Below are 26,265 nucleotides of genomic sequence, written 5' to 3' on the forward strand. Positions count from 1 at the left end.
TAGCTCCCTTAAATCCCTACTCATAGCCTCTCCCTACAACCTTCCTTCTTCTCTCTCTCTCTTTTTGGTGTAAGTTTATATATATATTTTATATAAATAACATAAATATATAAGCAGTACAAAATTGTTATGATGTACAAATAAATTCCTCATCACCCTTCCCTCTTGAACCCACGTCCCAGAGAAACGCTGTTAACCGTCTGGTATGTATCTGTCCAGGCATTTTCTAAATACAAACCAACACATGTAGTATAGAGTGTTTGCCATAATTTCTTTTTTCCTTCTTCTTCTTCTTTTAACTTAACAGATGTACCATCTTACTGGAGGTACTGCTCTGTGCTTTTGTTTCTCAAAGAACAGTATATTGTGGACATCTTTCCACATGCATTTACCTCACTTGCAGAATCACTTTTTACTAATCCTTCCTTATCTGATAAACTGAGTATCAGTTTTTATTTTGTTTGTTTTAGATTAACATGCTCAAAGCATTGGAGGGAGCATAAAAAGCATAAGAGGAATCCTAGAGCAACTTCTTCAAAAAAATGAAGCATTCTTTTGAAATAAAAAAAAACGCTATTTCCTAATTTGTCCTGTAATTGGGATTTCTTTGCATATGGTGCCAACTTTCTCAAACCAGTATTCATTTATAATAATTTCGAAAAGGAAGTGAATTTAAGTCACTCTGTTTTGAATGCAGCCCTTGCTGATAACTGGAGACTCTTCTCACCCAGGGCTTCCTGACTCAGGGCCAGGACTCGCTGCAGTCATAATGCCTGGCTTCTCTGCAGCTCAGAACTTTAAAATGGTGACATGGAATAAATGGGCAGCAAGCTCCTTCTGACAAAGCCAACAGGGCCTGAAGAGTTACTGATGTTCAAATTTTCTTGGGACTGGATCAGAAGAGCTGCAACTGGAGGAAAAAGAGGAGGAGATGAAGGAGAAGGAGGAGGAGGGGGAGGAGAAAAGTTAGGAGGAAGTGGGGCAGGAGTTGGAGCAAGTGGGGAGGAGGGAGGAGAAGGAGAGGCAGTGTCAGCTGGGTCTCAGGTGCAGACTACACTGAAGCAGCCAGAAACCAGGCCTGGTTAAGGCTGAGAACTTATTTGCTGGTAAAAAAGAGTGAGCAAAGTTTGCTAATGAGAACTTTTGAAGAGCACCCCTTACATACGAACCATGATAAGGTAAGTGTTTGTGGTGAAGGTTATGGTAAAGAAGTGTCTGGAGCAGTGGCTCTCCAACTGGGCCACGTATCAGGATCACCAGAGGGCTGACTGCCAGACTGCAGGATTTCTGACTCAGCGGGTCTCAGGTTGGGCCTGAGAACATGCATTTTGATCTGTTACTATCAGAAGCTAATGCTGCTGGTCTAGAGACCACATGTTGACTTAGAAGTTAAATAGTTACATATAGTTAGGCTCAGTTAGGTGGTCTGCTTTGACTACTCAAAGAGGCATGTGATGAATTTCAGCTTTCATTCTTTAAACACTGAACAAAAACCAGGCCCCATAAAACTGAAGACCTTGTCATTAAAAATAAACTTCAGGCTTATATCCATCCCAAGTGAGCACTTTATTTCCTAAAGTTATTTTTGCCTCTTGCAAATTATTTTTTGATGGACAAAAAAAATGCAAAGACAATTTTTTAGAGTGCTACCCCCGTCTTTGAAGTGTTAGAACTTTTATATGAGAAAAGTCATGTTAAACGCAAAGTAAAACAAATCAAACTAAGCCTAAGATATAAACAACTTCAAAATAATTCAGAGTGGTGGAACAGAGGAAATCAAAACAAAACACTATAATTCAACATCCAGCGTATCCCCACTAAATTCATCTCCATGCATAAAAATGCTATTTATCAAAATCTCTTAAAGTTGAAACTGGGTAAGATTAATGCCGTCACTCTTTTTTCTCCCCCAGAGAATTTTGTTTCCTTTTATCTCTGAGGCCCCTACGTGTTGAATGGAAACGTTCTAAGAAAGAAAGGGACATAAAGAAGAATAAACCCCAGACTGGCAGAAAGGCAGACACATCCTGAAAGGTGCAGATTGACCAAGTTATTGTGGAAGTGACACGTCTCAGCTCAGCCTTATCACCAAATATGGCTATTTATGATCTATGAGGGCCTACATGAGGAAAGAGCACGTAATTAAAATCTCGTTTGAAGGGCAAAAGTTAACCTTCAATGTTTAAATAAAAATAAGGTTTGGACTCACCTAGGAGAGATTCTAGAAACATTCATCATGAATGTTTACTAGCAAAGTCCTTTTCTGACTTAGTGGAGGAACAAAATGGAGGAATAAAATGGTGGGTCCTTCAGAATCATGACCTTCGCCGTCTTCCTCTCCCTCTATGCAAACCCCCCAGAAAATTTCAAGTAAGAAATTTTCCACACCAGTATGTGTGGAAAAAATGGACAGATAGAATGACTCAGGATATGTCAGCAACTTAAGGCCAAAAAGACGAGGCTACTTATGATTGATGGTAATAAAATACTCCCTAACATGTGTTAGCAGTTATTATGTGTCAGGCACTGTGCTAAGCTCCCTGCCGGTATTACCATTCAGAGATCCCACTACTGTCCTTACTTTATGAGGATGAACAGAGAGGTACAGGGAGGTGAGGAAATGTGATAGTTTTGACAGTACAGTCACCCAACCAAAGTATTTAACATTAACTCTAGCTCTGGGAATATTGTTTGTGCTTTCAATTGAGCAATGATCTTCAAGATTCTTGCATAGATTTTTTAATGTTCCTAACCAAAGAGGTAGCCACCCTCTTCATATTACCTGTATATTAAACATATACAAAAAACATACAGCCAGGTTTCCAAATATATTGGAAGCCATTTTTAAAGAGAGTAACAAGAAAGGAAAAATGTATTAAGGTTAATGCATTTTGACTGTCATTAACAGTGACATTGGATAGCAAGTACTATACACCAGGTGGCTTGGGACTAGATTGTCTGCTTCAAATTTAGGTTCTGCATTATACTAGTTATATGGCCTTGGGAACTCAGTATTGCCATGCCTCAGTTTCTCACTTATCAGCAAAGCCATATTACCAATTTCCTAGAGAAATCCAGATGACTAAAAAGATTAGTTCATGTAAAATGCAGCTCAATAAAAGTTAGCATTTATTTTATTTATTTCTCACAACCTCTCTACGAAGCATTTATATTATCTTTAGTGTCTCATCCATTATATAGTTTAATTTTCTCTAGAACAAATTACTCTCTCAGTAAGATTCTTTTAGCAAATTTGCAGTAACATTGCAGCAAAACATGAGGAAAAGAAGAGATGGAAAAAATAGGCCAAGTACAGAAAATATCAAATTTTAATAATAATAAAAAAAATCACACAGTTGACCTCTGACATTTGGAAGAAGAACCAGGGAGCAAGAAGAATAGAGAGTAGAAAAAAATAAAATGCAGAAACAAAAAATAAATCATCCTTATTTATACTAATTCCCATTTCCAGGACGCGGCACTACAATGGTATTCCCGGCATTCACTGACTCAGTTTCCTTACTCACTAAGCCGGAGGTGTCTGGTTACGAATGGTTGCTTAGGTTTTGGTTCAGTTAACTGGACCTCCAAAAGCCTAAACAAAATTAAGAACAGGGACTCACGAGCAAAAAGATGGTGGACAAAGAAATCCTTTGCCACAGTTTACTCCCAACCTGGCACTCCAGGGCCTGCCCACCACTATGTGAAAGTTTTGGGAGATTCACAGACTCGGTGGTGGGGTTAACTTGTGGTGTGAGATTGTTCTTCCTTGCCTCTGATTTTTTTATAGATACTGAAACCTATCTGTGACAAACGTACTTCATAGTCCATGAATTACAAAACCTGAAGGGCCATGCTGCTGCTGTTATGTGAGCCTAGGGTTTCATCTCTCTCATCACCATGACCTTCAGCTTTGGGCTTTTTGTTAACTTAAAACAGCTGTGGTGCTTCACGGCTGGGCTGTCACCCAAAGTCTGGAAGTCCTGAGCACGAGCACTCAAACCTTTTAGATCAGTGTTGTGAATGCTGCAGAGATGCTAAAGTAGAAGGCTATATCATGCTAAGAATCACTCAGAAATAGTTTTTATTTTCAGTACTGAAATACACAAGCATAATTATATATGGCTATTAAAATCTGGCAAAAACTGCCTTAAGAAAACCTAGTTTGAGAAATTCATAAGGACTGTCCCCCATTTTGGAAGAGGGCACTTTTCAACTACAATATGATTTGCCATTTATAGAAATTTTATCTTTTGATCAGGGAGGGAGATTTTTGTCAGATATGGACAATGTCTGAATCTTAATGCATAAAGAACATTGACAAGAAGAAAAACAACACAAACTAACATATCTGCTGACTCCCTACAGCCCCACAATAATGGTTGTATTCAGGGTCTGGCTATAGGAGACTCATCCCACGAAGAAAACCAGAAAAAGTCCTTCCTACCAAAACATGTACAGAAATACTGAATTAGAATGTTGCCAGTTGATCAACACTGAAATGTGTGCAAATAAGAATACTGTACATAAGTTTTTCTTTACCCGCTGAAAATTAAAAAAGAAACAACCACAGGACTTTTATCCCTGCCCCTGCCCAAACCCTTGTAAAAAAAAAGAACAAAACCCATCAGGTTGGGAAAAAAAGGAGTAATTCTGAAAAGAAAATCACCATTGGTTTCAATATCTTTAAAAAAAAAAGCATAGTTTCTAGTCACTGGATTCATTGGTCTGACAATTTCCAGGGAGTTCGGCATTTGTGATATTGACACGTCAGCGTGTCCCCTCTCCTGTCACCGAGGTGTGCACTGTACAGCTCACACGTGCTCCCCAGCTCAGGGTGGCATGAGGAGTTAGGTGTGTTCTGGGACTCAGAGAACACGAGGAAGCTGCTTAGGCAACATACCTGGGTAAACTGCAAAGCAGGAATTTCGATTTTCTGTTCTTCAACCCGGAAGTCTGTTGCCTTTGTACTTACATATCTCTCGAGTATTTAAAACAAGCAAATGCATTTACTACTCTTTTCACTAGTCCATAATGACCATGAGTAATGCTTTCACTGTCAGCCTACGACAGTGCCAGCACCAAATAAACCAAACCATTAGACCGTAATATACCTTGCCTGCTGGAAGTATGCTGCCAAGGAATTCTTACCTGGTGCTCCTGTGTACATGATGGAAAATACGTTTATTGCTATTGTAGCAGCATAGAACACTGGAAGTGCCCGGAGGCCATTGGGAACAGGGTCCTCCTGCATGATATGACATAAAGGAGAAGGTCAGGATTCAAGAAGCAGCTGAAGCCAGTTCAGGCAACACAATATAAAACACTGTTTCAAGAGAGTCTTCTCAAACACCAGCATGGCCCAAACAGCTGGCCATGTCACTGCTCTACTTCACAGCTACAGAAACAGCATCAGCTTGGGCCATCTCTCCCACACAAGTGCTATTTCAAAGGGCCCACTATTGTGCCCAGCAGATACGTCAAAGTACTAGAATCACATGAGCTGATGTCAGATTTAGAAACAGAGAAGAACTGTTAGGTTACGTCAGTTCCTAGGGACTGAAGCCCCAAGCACAACACAAAATCTGGGGCACTCACTACTCAAGCTTAGTTCAGGTTTGGCCCTGAAAATCTACTTTCAACAAATATTTTGAGACTCAACTCTCTGAGGAAGCCCTAAGAGACTCAAATGACAAACACCACTGCATTACTACACGGTTTTACATCATTCTACTACACAATAAATTTTAGCTCTATTAAAATTATAGAAAACAAATATATCACCATGTGCTATGATTTTCAACATCTTCTCATAAAATGTAGTATTGAACATCAACTATTAAAAGTCAAAAAGAACTGTGGGTTCTTTAGCTAATAAAACATTTATCTACAACTTTAGGGTACTGGTACAGCATTCCGTAAATCTACTACTTCAACAAGAAAGGTACTGCACATGTGTTAGGCTAAATAACATCTCAGAGAATATTAGAAATTTTAGAGTTTTAAGCAGACCTAAAGAGGACTTTGAAACAAAAATATGGACTGGGAACTCCTCAAGATGCCAGTGGCATTAACACATAAGCACTGGCACTTACGTGTTACTTAAATAATTCAAAGAAGGACTAATTTCTAATAACCATATAAGACACTGGTACATTTATCTGAATCTGCTACCTTCCCATGATAAAAGGAAATTCGATCTAAACACTGATGTGAAATACAGGAGTAAAGATAAGTAGGATCTGTCTCAAAGATTCCTACTGTCAAATGCAAACATGTAGGGAAATCAAGTATGTTTGCAGGACAGTACAACTCCTCAAGAACCTATTGTGCAATGTCTCAAGTAACCACCAGCACTTGTCAAGAGGCTTGAGTTGAATTGTTGTGAGGTATAAGGAACAGTAAGAGCAGAGGGAGGAAGTGATGTAACTCCATGAGAGTCATACAAGATCAGGCAGGGGAGATGAAGAATAGCAAATATGAAGAACTAAGTAGGGGCAGAAGCTGGGAGAAGAGGCACGGCAGTCTTCTAATCTGTCATGTATCATGTGAAAAGAACCCCGGCCGAACTGAAAACAAAACATTCGGATGCTCAAATGCCTACTGCCTCTGGTTTCCAAAATGTTGTTTCCTTGGGAACAATAGTTGCTAAAGAAAGACTCCCAACCAATCACTTCTGAAGGTATATAAGTCCTCAGTTTATGTGTTTAATTACATCACCGTATTCTTTCTCAAATATCTATTCTTAAAACTCAAACGACAACTTTCTCATTGAGACTTGCCTCTTTCCTTTCCTCCCTCCCTCCTTCACTTCCTCCCTCCCTCCCCCCTTTCATCCCTTCCTCCCTGTCTCCCTTCCTCCCTCCCATCCCTTCACTGCCACCTACTCAAGCATCTATCATTCCCTCTTAACAAATATTCAAACAGTGTCTTTGAGGTGATAAGTGCAGGGCTGGGCACAGGAACAGAAAAGTGAACAAGACAGTCATGGTTTCTACTCTCATGGATCTTATAGCAAAATAGCAAACAGACCACTAAGCAGGTAACAAAACCCCATACAACAAGAGAGTGCAATGATGAGAGGGTCCAGAGTGCTGTGGGTATAAAAGAGAAGAACCAATCAGAACTTGGGGTGGGAGAGGAAAGGCTTCCTAGGAAGTGACACCTGGAGGATGAGTAGGAGCAGGAGTTTGCCAGACAAGGATGGGTTCCAGACAGAGGAAATAAAAGGGCTAGCAGGCAAGATGGGTGGCACCTTCCAAAATGTAAACAAATATTAGTGAGGCGGGGCCCAGGAAAAGGAATGGTAAGTTTGTACTTATCCAAGAGAACGAGTACTTCAATAGACTACTCGGCAATGATAAGAAAACGCAGCTGCATCTCTAAGGATACAGCTGAAGAAAGGTATGTCCCTGGTGAGCTCTCACACAATGATCCACGCCTGCTTTATGGCTGACAAAATATCGCAACAACCCTTTGACAGTCAAATAAAAAAATACAATCAAGTTTTTTTCTAGAATACTGATCTCAGTAAGTTTTCATTTTAACCTCATTTTATTTTTGATAAACTACACCCCAACTGGTATATGTGCTTCTTTGTATCCTTTAAAGGATAGGAAAAAGTCAGGGTCTCAAGCTTGCCTTCTCCATTAAAACACAGAAAACACCTTACATTTAGGTAAAGAAATTCTCCAGCTGTTTTTAGTGATAGACGACTTAAAAATCTTAACACCATCTCATTCTGTTCTGTTTAACATTCAGGAAATAGTTATCTTTCCTTTCCGAGGTCAAAGCACAATGCCTGGGAGTGCTGATTAAAACCATAGGGCAAGAAGCAGTATTTACAGTGCTGGGCGCTGGGGGAGCCCCTGCGTTCTCTACCTTGAACATTTCCTCCTATTTTACAATGAAGTCTGATTCTAACTCCAGGATAATGTGCCTTAAAAACGTAAAAACACAATTATTCCTCTGACCCTTCATGATTAATTTCTGTTGAATAAAACCAAAATTAGTTCTAAAACTTAATTAAAAAAAACAGCCTCACTTACCTTTTTTAAGATGAAAATTCTGATCAGTAGAAACAGCACGCCAGACATGAAACCAGACAACAGTGGAGATATAAACCAAGAAGCAACTGAATAATTAAAAAAAAAAAAGTCTAATGAATGTTAAAATCCTATATACGTCATATTTATGTAATGCAGTGATAACCAATATACAGTACATACATTAATATGATAAATATTCCCGGAATTATTCACCATAACTCAGAAGATACCAAGTTCTCCTGCCCTGGCGGAGCTGACCTTTCCCACATGTACAGCTCTCCTCGGACACACACACAGTCCCCCAAAACTGAGCACACTTCCAGTGCTCAGTCAGTAAGTGAAAGAGCCCTGAGGTCTGGCCTCAGAAAACAGGCCTAATTCCCACTGAGCCACTTCTGCCTGCTCTTCTTATCAGTCCACGTGGAGACCTGGCCCTTGCTCCAACAGGAAGGGTGATTTAAAAGGTGGGCCACCTTCCATTTCATTTTCCAAGTCCAGCCTGGTACTGTCATCCGGGCAAGTTTAGCTTCTAGCCTAGTAGTTCACAACTCTGGCTGCACAGTGGAAATATCTTGGAAGTTTTCAAAAACTAGTTATACTCTGGCTCCACCCCCAGAATTCTGATTTAAAAGGTTTGGAATGGGGTTCTGGGCATTGATATTTTTAAATGTTACCCCAGGTAATTTTAAAGTACAGCCAGAATTGAGAACCACTATTCTAGAAGCCTAGGACCTACGGCGATTTTCCTGGCCATCTGTGTGTCCCTCCCTGCGTGGCAGATCAGGGATCTGTTCCACTTAGACCTACCGAGGCCACTGTGATTTTTAAAAGGATGAGTGACCCAGAGGAGGGAGATGGGGCAAGATTATTTTTTACAATGAGCGGGTTGGTATTTATGAGGCTGAATGGATTTCCCATTTACTTTAAGCCGGAGCCAGGAAGCAGGTTGTCACACCTCTTAGGACAGTTCCTTCTGGGCGGGCTACAAACCAGAAAGAACCCTAGGGTGTCTCCTCTGTGAGGGGAAGACTGCTTGAATGCAGTGAGGTAAATAACATCAGGCTCACTTCAAGGCTTCTCCATGACCATGCACTCTGACTCCTGGATATTAAAGATATTTTTCTCACTAGGGCCTAGTTTTTCTCTGACTACAAACTGATTTCTTTTTTTTTTTTCCCTCAGAGTATCAAACACATCTTTATTCAAGTGGAGGTACAAAAGCACATTGTTAAACCAAATGCATATATGTGATTTTTACATATTCTACTATTTACAGATTAATTCTGTTTCATAATCACTGAAGGTGACTATTAGTCTTTACAAGTAAAGGTATACACATTCATTAACAGGAAAAAAACATGCATTTTCATTTGCTTTTACATTTAGATCAATTTGTTTAGATCCCTACCTTGCCCTGATGGGATCCTATGCTTGCTGATGGCTAAGAGGTAAAATATAGTGGTAGAACTATCCTAGAGGTTAGCCATAAGATGCTTATAAAGCGAGCAATACACAAACTGATTTCAATCAGATAAATTTCTTCACTGCCTAGAAACAACATATAAATATTGATTTTCAAGACTGCATGACAGTATAGCATTTGAAAAGAGTGCTTAGAGGTTAAAAAAACACAAAAAACAAAAACAAAAAACATTCTCTAACACATAACAGTTTACAATCTATGTTAACAAAATTTTAAGGGAAAATGTATGATTCATATAGGTCTTCTAAAGCTGAACCTTTGAAGAAAAGGATATATTATAATGGTAACTTTTAATAAAACTTACTCTACAGAGTGCAAACTTCTTATAGGTAAAAGAAAATGGCAATTACCAATCTTGACCAGCTCCATCCACTGCACACCTTTTGTACCAATTGCAACAAGAGAGAATCCTATAGTAGAACCAACAATGCAATGAGTTCCTGAGATTGGAAGCCTCAGGAAGGATGCGATCAGCTGCCAAACAGCTGAACCTATAAATTGAGAGATTAAAAAAAAGTCAGATATAGAATACAGCGTCTCAAAACAGCCATAAAAGGAAGAAATCGAAATTATTGTTCTCCATAACAACACTCTCTGGAGTTAATTTTCTGTGAGTTGTTTCTTTACAAAGTGCTAATGTCCTGACAAAAAGTCACTCAATTAACTTCAAAGGAACAGTTTTCAGGAGTGAAGAGATAGTGATGATTCATTTAAAGCAAATATTTAAAGAAAAGTTTCTTGATGCCAGTTATTAACCGTCTTTCTCCCATTTAGGGAATGGAGCTGATGAGGAACTTGTTCTGATGCGAAGTGTGGCCAAGAACAAGCAAGAGATTACAGACTCAAATGAATGCAGACTAACAACAAAGGCTGCATATTGGAAAAGGTTTCATTGTAGTTAGGCCTTGTGGTCACAGAATGACGAAGGCTAGACATCGGCTATGTTGTATTAGTCTATACAAGGGAGTGTATAGCACCACGCTGCTTTTTGATGTTTGCGTCTCACACAGGAAGGATCTATGATATTTAACCTAAAGATGGGCATCTGCCCTCAGCCCCTGCCGGGAATAGGGGGCCTTTTCTTTGTGTGCTCCCTCAAGCCTTCTCATTTTTAGGAGCTAAGAGGATCCCTTAGTTGTGGCTTTATATCCTTTTACCTCAATTTCACCACTCTTTTCCAGGCTTAATGTTTTTCTAGGCTATAGTTCATGTCAGATATTTTCATAAGCAGATCAAATTTTGCAGTGAGTATTAAAAGCATCAGCTGGGAGATCACTTTCAGACATAGTTGTTGAAAAGTTCATACATAGAGCTGTAAGGGAACAAAGGGTTTGGCTGATCAGCAGGGCCCGTTATTAATCCCAAATGTTAATTCTGGAAATGTGGTTGCTTGGCAGCAGCAGCACTTTAAAACAGACCCTTGGCATTTTCTTCAAAACTATCTGAGTTACGAGGATCATGAGAGGTTGTACAGGTCCCAGTGAGGGAAGCAGCGCTGACAGCTGCTCGTGAGCGCTGGGCGTGCTGACCTTTGAGCCGCAGTGGGCTGTGACCCCATGTCTATCTCTGAAGCATGTGTTGGAAGGACAAGGGACCGCCATGTGCTGCCAAACCAGTGACAGGCTCCACGGCAGCACCCAGGCTTCCCGGTGGACAATTCCTTAAGCTTTCACATTTAAGCCCTGGGTTCCTCAGGGGCTATGTAGTTGCTGTAAAAATAAAGCCAGAGTTTGAAGCATGTTTCATGGCATAGAACCATAACTAAAAAACAAATTTTATGATTTATATTCTTTCAAAATTTAAAATACTCTAGTAATGTTAAGAGAATGGTATAAACTCACCCACATGAATTCAGACCATGAGATTTTCTTTCCTGAAAGCGGCTATTCTTTCTCTGGCTGACTTTATAACATACGTCCTGGAGTAGGAGGGTTTGTAAGGAAAGGTAGGGAGTGTGGGGGCTGCCTGAGGGAGGGAAGAAGGAAACGGGAGAAGTGAAGAAGCAGCTGAAAGCAGGGGGAGAAGTGGGCAGGTATTTGCAGGGGACCTAGCAAAGTTAGAGTGGGTAAGAGGCTGCCTTCACCTCAGGGATTTCTGAAAGCAAATTGGATAACATTAATGTTAAGAAAAACAGCGGGGGCGGGGGGACAGAGATATTTTAACTTAAGGTAATGACCACCTACCAAGAGGAAAGGGATTAAGTACAGGAAAAGGATATAAGGCAAAACCTAGGGAAAGTGGGGGAAAGATGGGCATCTCTGAGGCAATTGGTTTCAGGGAAAATGAAAGACTGGCAGAGCTAAGGTTCATGGTTATAGGAGGTAGACAGGCAGGTGTGAGTGAGTCGGGGGAGGGGAGAAGGCTCGGGAGTCGGGTGGGTAGAGAGGGAGCTTTAAGGGACTGTGAACTTCTTAGTGTTATTCAAAGAGGCGGCTCCTTCATGCTGTTGTGGGTATTTCCATGAGAAGACAGTGAGTTTTGAATTCTCAGAGTTTTGGAACCATTCGTGGTTTTATACTAAGTGGACTGATTATTGCTTTCAGGCTGAACGAGAGTCCCAAAAGATAACTTGTTCAGGAAGTTTAGCTGGCAACTTAACTCTTTTACCCAACCAACTTAATGCTACCACAATTCTATCAGAAAGCACAGAGACCCATGGGCTTGGGAAGAAGTTTCTAAAGAAAAAAGAGAGAAAAAAAATAGAACAGAATAAAAGGACGGGGGAGAGAGGGAGAGAAAAAAATGGATGTAGAATTTAGAAGAGGAAGATTGGGAGAATTCAGGCATCTGAACAGAATCAGCTTTGGTTTTGGCCAATAATAATTATACCACCATCGTCAGTGTATGTAGCTCACATTTGCAAGGAACACAGTTTTGAAAATCTAGGTTACCCATACAAATTTCCATTAAATTGGGCTTTGAGGTTCATCTACACACACACACACACACACACACACACACACACACGAAGGAGAACAGGAGCACAACAATGACAACGAAAGCAAACAACAGAACCCCAGATTGCTTCAGTTAACCTAAACTCTAGTTGAGGTGAGTATTCTTCATTCTTTTAGAAAAGAGTCCAAAGGCCAGCGGTGGGAGAACTGAAAAACTGGACAAGTTATACTGTCCACACAAAAAGTCAGCAGTGACGTGCTGCTCACAAGGCTTTCTGTCCAGCTGAGGGCCTCAGTATAGCCTCACCAACAAATCTCTTTCTTTCTTTTTTTTTCCAACAAATCTCTTTCATAAGCACCGATTTAATTGTGTTTTTCTTTATTTTTCCTCTACTTGCAACATAACTTGCCCTCATCATCTTGACTGGAAAAATCGTAATTTCAGCATGATATGATTATGTTTTAGACATCTATCATGGCTATACAAGGGTGAATTTTACAAGTAACTTATTTTTCTAAGGGAAATTTCAATTATATCTCATTATTATGAAAAATATATGTTCAGTGAAGGTAAGTAAAATTCAATCATTACAATAGCTGTTGGAATTAAAGCAATCATGAACCTTACATCTTTAAAACACAAAATGTGAAGGTTAGAGATTGGAACTCCTTATCATACATTACCAGCCTATTACGCTTACCGTGTTTCCTCCAAAATAAGGCCTAACCAGAAAATCAGCCCTAGCATGATTTTTTCAGGATGACATCCCCTGAACATAAGCCCTAACATATCTTTTGCAGCAAACATTAATGTAAGACCCGGTCTTACTTTCGGGGAAACACGGTAGTAGTATTTAATACCTCAGCACATTGGTCTCCTTTGGATCAAATTCTTCAACAACTTCTCAAACTAATTTGCTGTAATAAAAAGATGATGGGCCATCTCAAATTTGGCAAATAATTTCCGCATTCTGGGTGCTTAAGAAATGCCAGTGACCATAAATAGCTAGGGACCTGTGGAATGTAGCTGTGTTCTTGGTATACCAGCATCTTACCTCCTACTGCAGGACTCTTCCTTACAGAAGGATATGTCTTGTTGAAAGCAGAAGGTGGGAGAATTCTCTCTAACCCTCCTGTCCCTAACCAAATTACTCATATACACCAGCTGTCTGCTGTGACGTCACCTCTACCTAGAGGCAAGCAGAGCAAGAGTCCTGTCAGCCGCACTTAAGGCCTTTCCTGTCTGCCTGGTCCTTCAGGTGTAGCGGGGCAGTAAGGAAAGTGCCCCCACAGTCCTTCAAGTCTATGGTCACTTTGGCCGATGGAGAAATCACACTGTCCAACCAACCTGCTTATTAACATACTTCACTGCCTTCAACACTTCTCTTTCACCTAGACAACTCAAAACTCCTAGTAAATGTCGTACTATAAACAGGTGACATACAAATGATCTTTTCGCCAGAAAACAAAACAAACATACCCAATGTAGCTCCCAGAGGTAGAATCAGAAAAATCAAAACAGAAGTCAACAAGAGGATTACAAATAATGTAGAAGAGCACAATTTCTGGAAATAGAAACAATTAACATTCATTGGATAACTGCTCTAAAACTTAAATTGAGAATACGAAAGTTAATTATTGTTTTTTTTTTGGCATCCAAGTTTTCAAAACACTGCATCCTAATTGATGAAGAATCTATGAAAAAATAGAAATAAACCTGAAAGGAAATCTCATAAGTCAACCTTTCAAACACATTCACTTAGACATGTTATTTCTCTAATAACTTTCAAACAACTTTAAAACGACAAAGAGCTTTTCTACAAATATCTTTTTCTGCACTTTAGGAAAAGTACTCACTTAGCCAAATCTATCTTAACAACCAAATTTACTAAAAATTTGAGAAAATTAGTGTTTGCTTGATATTTGAACACTAAAAAAACACACTCAAATTGAAATGCAGAAAACAAAGATAAGACATAGTAAATATGAAACATCAAATCAGTTTTTGCAAAGTTAAAGCAAAAAGTACATTTATGAATATGACAAAAGCACTATAGGGAAGAAGGTTCGCGGACATGTTTTCCATCAGTAGAAAAAATAATGCTACTTACCGACCATTGCACTGACTTCTCCAGCCATCAGTATTTCTACGGTCTCGTTGTATAGATTCACATCAATGATACCTTTTCGAATGGTCTCTCCTACTTTGGCTCCCAATAACACTGAGCCTGTGGTTTCAAATATCGAAGCCAAAATGCACGCCTGCTTCAAGGTTACCACGCCAGAGCCCACAGCGGTACCAAATGAATTGGCAACATCATTTGCACCAACAGAAAATGCCAAGATAAAAGCTATGATAAAACCCAAGATGACCATCCACAAATACTCGGTCATGGCCATTTTGGAAAGTGGGCTCTGGGTACTTTTCTTTTGCAGAAAAATTTCAAATAAACAAAGCTTGAGGTTATAAACGTCGTAAGGCCGAGAGTTCTTGTAAACAGTGAGTTTGCTCTGGAAAGTGCTGGACAATGTTAGAGTCTGAACAAACTGCTAACTGCTGCTTTTCAACCTACTGTCAGTACCGTTCATTTGGTTGTGTTCAGTCAGCGGGAAAACACATTCCATATTTTTCCTCCCAATCTGGGAAAGCTGTGATGTCTCCTCCTGTAACAGAAAGAAAACAAAAGAAATCAATTACCCTAAGCAACCTGTAACAGTTTGTTCTTTCAGAAATAAATGTTTTAAGCCTACTAAAGGGATCTAACTTTGGCATGTGACAGATCTGGACTATAAAGCAACCCAAGGAAGATTACAATTAGGTTAGCTACTCCCACCCCCACCCCCCAAAAAAAGCTGGTTTCTAGAATGCCAGAGGTTGAAGCATGCTTTATAATTACAAAACTGATAGTAAGCCTTAATAGGATACATTTTTATGCAGTTTGAAAAATATATTCGGTCATTATTTTCAGAAAGAAGAAATTCCCTCAAATGAACAAAAGATAAAGAAATGAGAAATTCAATCAGAATTATAGTTTTTTCAAATCTGATTCTGTAACACCACAGGGTGTGGCTAATTATCTACCTGCACCTTTACACGTAAGGAATAAGCACTTCACATTATGGCTACATCATGTGTGTCTGAAAGGAAGTTTACAGGTTCTGGTACAAAGTGACTCATCCAGAGGGTGACAAAGGCGGGAGCTGATGGGCCTTGCAAAAGGAACAGAGAAAACTAGAGAATGAAGCCACCCTATTAAAGCACGAGTCAGATCATGTCACTATTCCACTACTTCCCATCTCACTCAGAGGAAAAGCCAGAGGCCTCACCATGGTCTATAAGGCCCTCCAAGATCTCCTCAGGGCTCTGCCCCAGCTCAGTGACCTCAGCCCGTGTTCACCCCCTTCACTCATTGGTTCCTTGCTTCTCCTTGTACACATCAAGCACTCACCTCAGGGCCTTTGTACCTGCTGATCCTCTGCCAGGAAAAATCTCCCTGACAGCTGCACAGGTCATTCCTCTCTATATTTAGGTCACGGCTCAAATGTCACCAGCAGAGAGCCTTCCTGACCTTGTTAAAGGGGAGCCCCTCCCCCATGCCATTATCCATCCTTCTCACCATTTTTCTTTTCTACATATCACTTCATTCATTCATTCATTCATTCGTTCATTCATGTCTGTTTTCTCTCTAAGATGCTGGGACTGTTAGATTCACTGCTGTATCTCCAGTACATAGAACAGCACCTGGCATGTGGTAAACTTTAATAAATTTGTTGAATAAATGAAGAAGCTATTAAACAAATGGAGAAAAGTCTTGCCTATTCCTCATTTTGGGATGGAGAGGAAATGTCACAAAATTAATATATCTGTGAAGTAAAAATGTCACAAAAACCTTCGGAACTACAGTGTTCTATTATTATACAGTTCCAAATCTGTATATTTTCTTTGAATGGTATAAGGTACATAGAAAGGTGCCTAGCAGTGTGGTTCTTAATGAATGGTTATTGAATAAATTAGTTTCATATACAACATAATGATCAATCAATATTAATGTTACATTGGGGAATAAAAGTAGGACACAAAATTTTATGTACATTGTGATTATGGCAATGTTAAAAATGCATATAAAGACTAAAAGGTAATATATGAAAAGTATAATAGTGGTTGAGTTTGAGTGGTAGTATCAGAGGATTTTTTCCTTTCCTCCAAAAAGTGTATACTATGGTTATGTGCTTTTCAAATTAAAATAATATATAATTGACAAAATAAACATATCTATGTATCATCTGTGTAAGCAATGACAGGTGCACAACGAAACAAAAAATGTATACTGGTAGATCTGACCATTTCCCAAGATTTGTACCCTATGCAATTCTGGAGATTCAGATCTAAGTGAGACAAATGAAAAGACCACTCTAACGGCAAAAGACAATATTCCACGGAAAGAGTATTTTATTACTATGACAGGCACATTAAATCTATACATGAAAATATAAAATACAAACTATTTTGGATGTATCTACCTTAATGGTAGATACAATGGTATCTACCTTAAAATACAAAGAATTCTTGAGGAAATCTTGTTTGTCAGGTTAGGTTGCCAACAGGGCAAACAAGAACCACATCAACAAATATTTATTGAGAACTTCCTTTGTGACAGTCACAAGGAATATAATGACAGTGAGCCTTAATTACAATGGATGTAGGCCTGGCACATATGGGGATTACAGTCCAGTGAAGGAAACAGATGCTAATCAAACAATAATGTATGCCTATAAACTATGAAACGTGCTACAAAGGAAGGAGGCACACATCACATGAGAGCATCACGAGAGCACAGAGTGGGGCAGGAAAAGCTCACCTGAAACCTAAGGACAGTGGGAACTGGGGGGATTAAGTCTGGGACTGGAGGAGGCGTTCCAGGCATTCCCCACGTGGGAAGGAGCAGCATGAGGAGAGGAGACGGGAAGCAGGCCAGTGTGAGGAAATCACGATGAAAGTGGCCATATTAAAGACTGTCGCCACCATATGAACAATGGGGTGCCACGACCAGACTTTCATTTTTCAAAGATCATTCTGGCTGCAGTGTGGAAGATGGACCGGACAGAAGGCAAGAGTGAATGTGGAGAGACTACTGCATGGTTCAGGCCGGAGAGGAGGTCTCCTGGACCAGTTTGGTGGTGTGATGAAGGCATGAGAAATTATTTCAGTGAATAAAGTCAATAGAACTTGCTGAAGGCTTGTACATGGGTGTTGACAGGGAATAGACGGTTATTGACTTGCAGAACTGGACTGAAAAAATCACTGAGTGGGTTTTTACTTCTCTTTTGCATTAGTTTTCAGGTATTAGGATGGGTTTTGACCACAGGTTCACTTCAGATACACTGAACATAGAGGTAAATCACAGGGGCACAGAAGAGCAGTGTGGCTGCTTAAGGTACCAAAGCAGGCGAGTCCTCAGCCCAGTTTTGCTTGGGGAGGGTTTTAACAGGCTTTATGATTCTTGAGGCACCATTTCAGACTAGGGATTCCCTCTCCTACTTCGATAATTTTAGATAACTTATTTCCACAGTTGTGTCTGTGTTCTTTAATTTGGCTTTTCTCTTTCACTTCATACTCTCAGTAACCAGCTCAACTCCAATAAGCATCTGTCTGAGGAGAAAGGCTTGGCACATTTTTGAGACCTAAATGATTTCGATCTTGCATTATATATTTATAAGACCTGTTTTGCATGGCAAGTACCAACACTTTGATTTCCTCCACTTTCAATTGTTATCAAACACAAGCAAAATAAAACAAAGCACTTAAATAACTACAAATCTGCTGCATATAAAAAGGTAACAATCCTGCCATTGGCTGGCCAGAGGACCCCCCGTGCAGGAGGCCAGAATAGTAATTTGTCAAGAACATAAAAAGCCCGCATTCACAGAGGCTGAGGTCTGACTAGGTGTGACATCTGAGAGCGCTGATTGTTTGAAAGTAGGATTTTGAAGGTGGGCAATACAATCAGTGGGGAAAGGATGACCAGTTCAATAAATAATGTTTGGAGAACCTGCTTACTGCTAATTATCTGAAAAGAAGAAAAACATTAGATCTTTACCTCATACCAAAAATAAATGAAAGATTCAGATGTAAAAATTGAAATCAAAAGAGAATAAGAAAAAACACAGGTAAATATTTACTTAATATGGGACGGGGAAGCCTACAAAGGACCTTGAAGGCAGTGAATAAAAAGAATGCACACATTTAGGTTCACAGAAATCATGTAGCTGGGAGACAGAGGTCTGAAGTGTGGAAGCATCACATAGAATTGTGCTCCTCCTCCTTGGCAATGATTCTCAATAGGGATACAAGGCTGTTTAGAATTTCCAGCTACTGCCTTGGTTCTAACTCTCCTACAGGGCTCTTCTGCAAGAGGTCACAACAGGAAAGGGTTTCCTTCCCCTCATATGAAAGCCCCTAGGGATTCACAGGACTGAAGGTCACAAGTTACTCTTCAATTTTCAAATGCTACCGACCTCTTGAATCTGAGGAACAGAGACCTCAGAATGTTTTGAATTAATGCAAAAGGTACCGCAGGTTTCGTAAGTTCTGTCTCCCAAAGTTGTAATGTTAACAAGATCCTCCCTTTCTTTTCTCAGTACCCTAATGCCTTCTGAACAAGGTTCTCAACTTTCAGTTTGCCTGCCATCACTTCCACTCCTTGATCTCTGAACCATTTCTACTTCTATCACCAGCTCAAGGAGTGCCCTGGCAGAACTCTTTAAGTGCTCATAGCTTCCTTTCCTCTAATTTCCTCTCTGCGAGCATCTGCTTCAACTCTATCCTCTTATCCACACTAGAAATCTGAATGCTAAAGTGAAAACAAACATTCTCAGAATATTTTAAGACAGATATACACACTGTTTAAAAGCAGGAATGTTGCTGAAGTGAAGCACTTAATAGGTATTTGTGCCAAAAGAAGTTTGGGTAGGAGAATCTCTGCTCTGGAATGTTGCCACAGGTAACATCCAAGATGATTTGTCCGAGCAAACACGCCAAGGAGATGTCTGTCCCAGTTCTCCCATCAGCATTGCTCTCCTCTCTCAGCCTTAGAGCCTAATCACCTCAATCGGCACCAGTCCCAGCAACTAGGTCTGTAGTGGACTGTGACTGAAGTCCCGAGGGGACTTGCAGTTTTAAAGGACTGGCCCATAGCCAACCTCCTTTCCACGTGTTTGCTTCCGGCCTATGAGGATCTGTTCCCTGAGATTTCATGGATTGCACCCAGGCCGACATCTCCTCCATCAGGTGAAGGGAAACAGCCAGGTCCCCCATGCAGAGGACCTGATGCTCAGAAGTAATTTTCTAATACCTCCCCCAAAGCCCAAAGTGCCTCACATCCACCTTCTAAAACTGTAACACCTACTTTCTTGGAAGCTGGGGTTGAATCTTGAATTCTGACACCCAGATAGAAATAATGAAGACACAGATATCTCTTCGATGGTACAGTTTAAAGTCTAATGACTCTTTGCTACATGTGGGTGACCCTGACTACAGACATAAAAATTACTATTTGTAGAATAGCATAGCAGAAACATTGTTTTCTTTCTACATTCAAGTTGTAGATCTTATAAGTACTTTCTATTCACATCATTCTTGAATAGTTCATGAAAACATCTACTTTACACTCTTAAATTTAAAAAAAGTAATTTAAAAAGTATAGCATGTTAATGTTAGAAATACTGAGTTTCATATTTTCACACTAATGATAAAAAATCGAAACATTACCAGACAGCTCTGACACTTGCCTGAACTATTTTAAATGAAATATTTACAAATATGCAAAGCAGTCTATGGCAACACAGGAGCCTGGAGAAAGGCAGATGATATTTTGACTGAGGGAGAAGGAAGAAAGCAAACAAAGAAGGGAGGGGCAGAGAGGATGACAAGGGGAGACCAGGAGAGAGGGGGCGAGAGAGAAACCGGAAGAAAATGATGTCAGAAGGAAAGAGGAGACAATCAAGCCAAACGTTAGACGCTGCCCGCAACAGAGAACACAGAAACAGAACTCAGATAAGAGAAGCAGGAAGAAGCAGGTTTACTCACCAGGGACAAACAGCCTGAACAGAAAGCCTGATAATAAAGATGTTAGACTTCCACAGTGAATAAGCTGATCTAAAACCCAAAGTAAACTGGAAAAGAAGTGGCAAGGACAGTTTGCTAACACACTGTGGCTCACGCCCAGCAACAAATGTCCTTTGGCTTTCTCCTTTACTCTCTGCTGTTAAAACAAAACAAAACAAAACAAAACAAAACAAAACAAAAACCACCAGCATTTGCTTCTTCTGCATGGACAAGGTGAAAGAGCACGGGACCTGTAGTCAGAGGCCCTGGGTTCATTCCAGTCCAGCCAGCTACTGGCTACGCAACACTGGGCAAGTCACTTCAATGACTCATCTGAAGCAGGAGAATACTGGTACATAACGTGGTGGTGGCGTAAAGGTGCTAGCTCAGCGCTGGGAATCACTACACGGTGACCGTTACCATTACTAGCAGATAAAGCACTGGGGCAATGATCACATACCCTGAGGCCTAATCCTGGCTCTGCCACTAACTAGTAGTGTACTAGTAGAGTAAGTCATATACACTTTCTGAATCCTGTTTCATCATCTGTAAAATGGGGATAGTGATAACACATATAATTTACAGAATTATTGGTAGGACCAAATCTGATGTATGCAACGTGTTTTGCAATTTGTGGTTAGCATCAAGCAACTGGAAGTTATTGATATCATTGTAGTCACAGGTCCCAAAATCCTTCTAGAAGGATCTTATGTCCCCATTCTTATGCTCCCAACTCCTCTAGTCTGTGGATAGATACATCTAGCCCAGCTCCCTCCAGTCCTATTCTTCTTTCTCAATGTACAAACTCTGGCCTTGTCTTTGGTTAAAGACTGACATATAAGTTACAGGAACATTTTTGAGGGGTGGAGGGAGGTGAAAAGGTAGAGACAAGAAACTCTAAAAGGTGCTAAAACAAAACAACAACAAAAAATTACACGAAATGGTAAAACCATTTTGGAAAACAGTGTGGCAGTTTCTTATAAAGCGTATGTTTAACACACAAGCCAGCACTCCCATTCCAAGGTACATTTACCCAAGAGAATTGAAAACATGTCTACACAGGAAACTTTTTGTTCTGTACTTGAGTATGGTGGTGGTTACATTACTGTGCATGTGTGACAAAACTCACTCAACTGTACACTTGCAATTGGAGAACTTTATTGTATATAAATCATACCTCACTAAAACTGATTAGAAAATAACACTGGTATATATAAATATGTGAGGTGATAGATGTGTTAATTAACTAGATGGGAGGAATCCTTTTGCAATGTACATGTATATCAAGTCATCACGGTGTACACTTTAAATATTTTGCAATTTTGTCAACCATACCTCATAAAGCTAAAGGGAAAAAAAGAAAACAATACTGGTCAGAAAATGTAATCATCACTTTTGATATTTTGCCTTTCCCGTATTGCCAGCTTTGTCCCCCATGCCCCTAAGTCCCCTAGGATAAGTTATATAAGTTAAATAGTTTCTTAAAAAGACAAAGAGGAGCTCCCTTACTCAGTGGAAGAAAGAACATTCCACTCAGACACAGTAAAACAAACCAGTTCAATCAATAGGGCAAAAGCTTAGGGACAGGCTGTCACACACCTTGTTTAAAACAATGGCTCAAGAAGCAAAGAGCAAATACAAATCAATTAGAGGAGATAGCTGACTTAGCACGACAAGTAGAAAGTTCCACAGAAAGGGACTCGGACACAACTCTTCTGAGGTCAGAGATGAGAGAGATAAGGTTTGCTACTGGGATAGACCACTGACCGACCTCTTTTGAAAGGCAGGCACTTAGTACTTCTACAGAGGAAAGGAAAGCCGGGCCTTCCTGTGGAGACAAGTCTTCAACATTGCTTCTACAGGATCCAAAAGGTAGAAACTCACTTATTAGCATTCAAGTTTAGGGCAAACATAGTAAACATTTCAGCTAAAAATCACCCCTGCAGATTGAAGGTACTTTTAATCTGGACTGTGGACACTTCATATACCAAAAGCTTCAAGGAGGTCAAGTAAATTAAGAGTACGAGCAAGCAATAATGTCACCTTGGTCTGTAATTCCAATACCAAGTCTAAAATCAGTTCTGTAATGTTTTTCCCAGAAATAGTTAGAAACAACTTAAACAGTTCTAAGTGACAGCATTTATTTTCATAAACTTGCCAGGCTGGGTCAGAGGCATGGCAACCTCAGAACTATTCTTTTTTTTAACTTATTTTTTTATTATTATTAGTTTCAGGTGCACAAGACAAGGTAATACTTAGACATTCATCATTTATATCCCTCACACTGTGAACCCCCCCATCCCCCTGTCCACTGTCCCTCCGACATCGCACCGAGCCATCACATTATATATATAAAATTATAGTTGGCATTCATTATTGTTCAGCTTCAGGTGTACAGAACATTGATCAAGCATCGACATCTTCCCTGAGGTGGTCTCCCAAATGGGACCTGTGACCATCAGATACCCTACAAAATCTTTACATTATTGATTACAACCTCAGAACTATTCTTGAACAGGAGTACTCAGGTAGGGTATGGGTTTCTTTGTTATATTAATCTCAGAAGTTCAAGAAAATAAGCAAATAATTTGCAAGGTGAACAAATACTGATGTACAAAGATGTTTATTACAGTGTCATTTGTTATGATCAGGAAACTGTCTAACTGTTCCCAGACCGGAAAACGGCTGAGGAAATACTGGCGAAGATGAAATATTATGTAGTCAATAAAATGATGTAACTTCAGAGTTTTTCCTGACATTGAAACATAGTGATGTTAAATAAAAAATCAGTACACAAAATGGTATGTGTCATATATCATAGTCATTTTAACTATGTTTACGAATGCACTGGCCAATAAGACTAAAGAAATATGCCCAAGACTGCGCGGCTCTCTCTAGGTATTCTTTACTATTTAAATATTATCCAAAATTTTCTACCATGAGCAATGGCCACTTTTATCATTAGAAAAACCCTTCAAAAAAAAAAAAAAAAAAAGAAAAACCCTTCAAAACACTATGAAGGAAAGTACATTTTAAAAAAAAGTTAGGAATCTACCACCAAAATATGCTTTGTTTTTGCTAATAAAATGAATTTCACGTGAATCTGTTTTCAGCCTAACATACTCAGACAATTCTTTCTTCAAGCTCACTGCCTACAATTTAAGAAGCAAAATACACCTTCTATTCTCTTTATTTATCTTATCTTTGTTTTTCACTTTTAAGAATATCCCTTTTTGTCTGATATAGAGCCTTCTAGTACATTCCCATTTGCAGGATTCTAAAGGTTCATCTTCAGTCACACTTGCTTTTCTTCTAGGATTCTTCCTTCATCTTCCTTATGCTTCTCTTGAGTGTTGGCCATCAGGATTGAAGTTTATCCAAAAAATAAGAAAATGTCCTGATGGAGTCAAGTACTATGCAGGCTTTTTTCACTGAAACAGTATTTGAGGTTAATGCTTACAAGAAACAATCTATAATTTTCTTTTCACTTCTACTTTAGCTCACAGAATTAGAGAATCATAAAACACTAGAGTTTGAAGGGACTTAGGAGTCCTCTAGTCCAATTTTTAAAATGTAACTATAATAACTGAAAGTATAAATTAGATAATGATTCCCTAAAATGCATCTAGTTACTTCATAGAAGGTACTCAAATGAAAACACTGTAGAGACAGTAGGAAGCGACGCTCCTGGTTGGCATTCATCAGGTCTTCTTAATGATACTAGCTCCTATTTTGGGAGTTGAGATTCATTGGGATCCTGGTCTAAGCTGGGGATTGGGAGGCAGAGACAACAGAAAAAGAGGAAAGGGTGATAAAGAAAACAGATTACTAAAAATGCTGCAGAGCCTTCATCCTTGGAAATTTTCAAGATCAGATGATATCTTCAAGTCCTGTTCAACTCTATTTTTCTACATCAACCAGAGACCGCAGTACTACGAAGAGGTAGTTTAGCTTAGTACAATGAACCACAGGATTGTTCTGTGGGAAGAGGGGGTGGAAATTTCTGACCCTTCCTTGAGAAAGTGCAATCAACGGCCTTCGTGAATTTATGGAACATGAACAAACTTATTTTGGTCCTCTATCTAAAGTTTCCACTGCAGACCCTGTGGGCTTAGCCCTTCAAAACCATTTTTCGTCTCCAGACTTCATTCCTGTTATAATCACTCTCCCTCCTGCATTTTTGTCATTCTGACATTTAAATACTTTTTGGCTCATAAAGCTTTTGTGTTATTTAGATGTTTTCCACACAGCCTTCTGCTTTCTCTGAAGGTATTACACAAATCTATTAAGTAAATATATTTTTTAAAGAATAAAGAAGTAAAAAGAAAAAATAATTAAAATGAGATAAAGTTAAAAGAGAATGATTTGGCCTGAAAAAGAGAAGACTTAGAAGGTCCTACATGAAAAACGTTTTTTAAAAATTGAAAGACGTCCTCAGAGGGTGTAAGTTGCCATTTCCTTGGTGATGTTCAAATGGAATCTTAATGACTATATTATGGGTCATAGTAAGAACATTTGTATTTATTGTTTCCATTTTAAATATATAATTCAGTAATTCTATGAAAAAGCCAATATACGGAAATCATATTAACCACTCTTTATCTAATTTAAAGATATAGCAAACAGTCTTTCATTGTAATGAATAAGGTTACACTTGGATAGGAGGAAAAAAACAGTAACTGAATGGGTTGTTGCACGCTGAAATGAGCTCCCACTGGAAATGTGGAACTACCTGAAGCAGAGATTTTAAAAATAGATTATGACCATCTTGCTGGACTGTTTTAGGTAAAATATTGCTTGAAAGCAAGGGACAAGAACAGCTGAGGTTTATACATTTAATTCCATTCTAAGATAGAAATGGCTGATAAAACATTTTCCCTTTCTGCATGCACTATAGATGGAGTGCCCTTCCCAGATATTCTAGGTAATTTTTTTCTTCTCTCATAAGCAAAAATAGAATAGTTTTCACAAGCAAATCACTTAACATCACTTCTATCAAATGGCAAACCTAGGATGACTTGCTCCACTTCTGTGCCCTGAAGTATTGGATTGTTTGGCTAGGTTCCAAGAGCTATATTAGGGAAATACTTTCCTTTCAGCCACAGTTTAAAATGGAACTATGTATGTAAATAGATATCTTGGTTCTTACATATTTTTATTTGCTAATTTTGTTCCAAATAGAGGGGAAGCTTAATAAAAATATGAATGATACTTACAAAAACATTGATACTACTACATATTCTTTCTGTTAATAGAACACTAATATAAATAGAATGAATAGATAAAGATTATTATCTTAACTATTTTCCATGCTTAACTTACAGCACCATATTTCTTGTGTTATCATTCCAGAGGTTCTTAGGCAATAGTTCTTAGGCAGCAGAAAAAGCAAGAGAGGACAAATAATTATTAAATTGATTTAGTTAGACTTTTACTTTTTGCAATGTAGGAAAGTCTGTTCAAGTTTCTGAAGCGCTTCATCAAAACTCTGCAAACCTGATTCAATTCAAGCAGTAACTTGCCAAATTAGCAGTGTAAACAGTCTAAACTAGGCAAGAAGTCCACAAAATTGTTCATCTGATTGATTGGTAAGTCAGGTGAAAATTTAGCAGTTCTTCGTATCTTCCTACTGAGATTACCGTAATTAAAATCGTTTTACTAAATTAAGAAACCATAACCATTTACTTGATATCACCTTGAAAGAACCACGGAAATAGAAGGGGAAAAAAAGAG

General features: G+C 39.2%; 1 protein-coding gene across 10 annotated transcripts in view; it reads right to left on the bottom strand.

Annotated features, from left to right (window-relative positions):
• SLC20A2 (solute carrier family 20 member 2) overlaps window positions 1-26,265 on the bottom strand; it is a 104,918-nt gene that overhangs the window by 21,181 nt on the left and 57,472 nt on the right. For 8 of the 10 annotated variants that reach the window (XM_081047010.1, XM_081047011.1, XM_081047007.1 and 5 more), the window contains 4 exons: window positions 14,540-15,092; window positions 9,882-10,022; window positions 8,049-8,134; window positions 5,152-5,248 (listed from right to left, as the gene is read on the bottom strand). In XM_081047010.1, the coding sequence (XP_080903136.1) occupies window positions 5,152-5,248; window positions 8,049-8,134; window positions 9,882-10,022; window positions 14,540-14,828 (613 nt within the window). In that variant the 5' untranslated portion in view covers window positions 14,829-15,092. Of the gene's footprint in view, window positions 1-5,151; window positions 5,249-8,048; window positions 8,135-9,881; window positions 10,023-14,539; window positions 15,093-20,514; window positions 20,864-26,265 lie in introns of those variants that run through there. The other 2 variants (XM_081047013.1, XM_081047006.1) reach the window with 2 other exon arrangements.

The sequence above is a fragment of the Rhinolophus hipposideros genome (assembly GCF_964194185.1).
Source record: "Rhinolophus hipposideros genome assembly, chromosome: 4".
Taxonomy (NCBI): Eukaryota; Metazoa; Chordata; class Mammalia; order Chiroptera; family Rhinolophidae; genus Rhinolophus; species Rhinolophus hipposideros.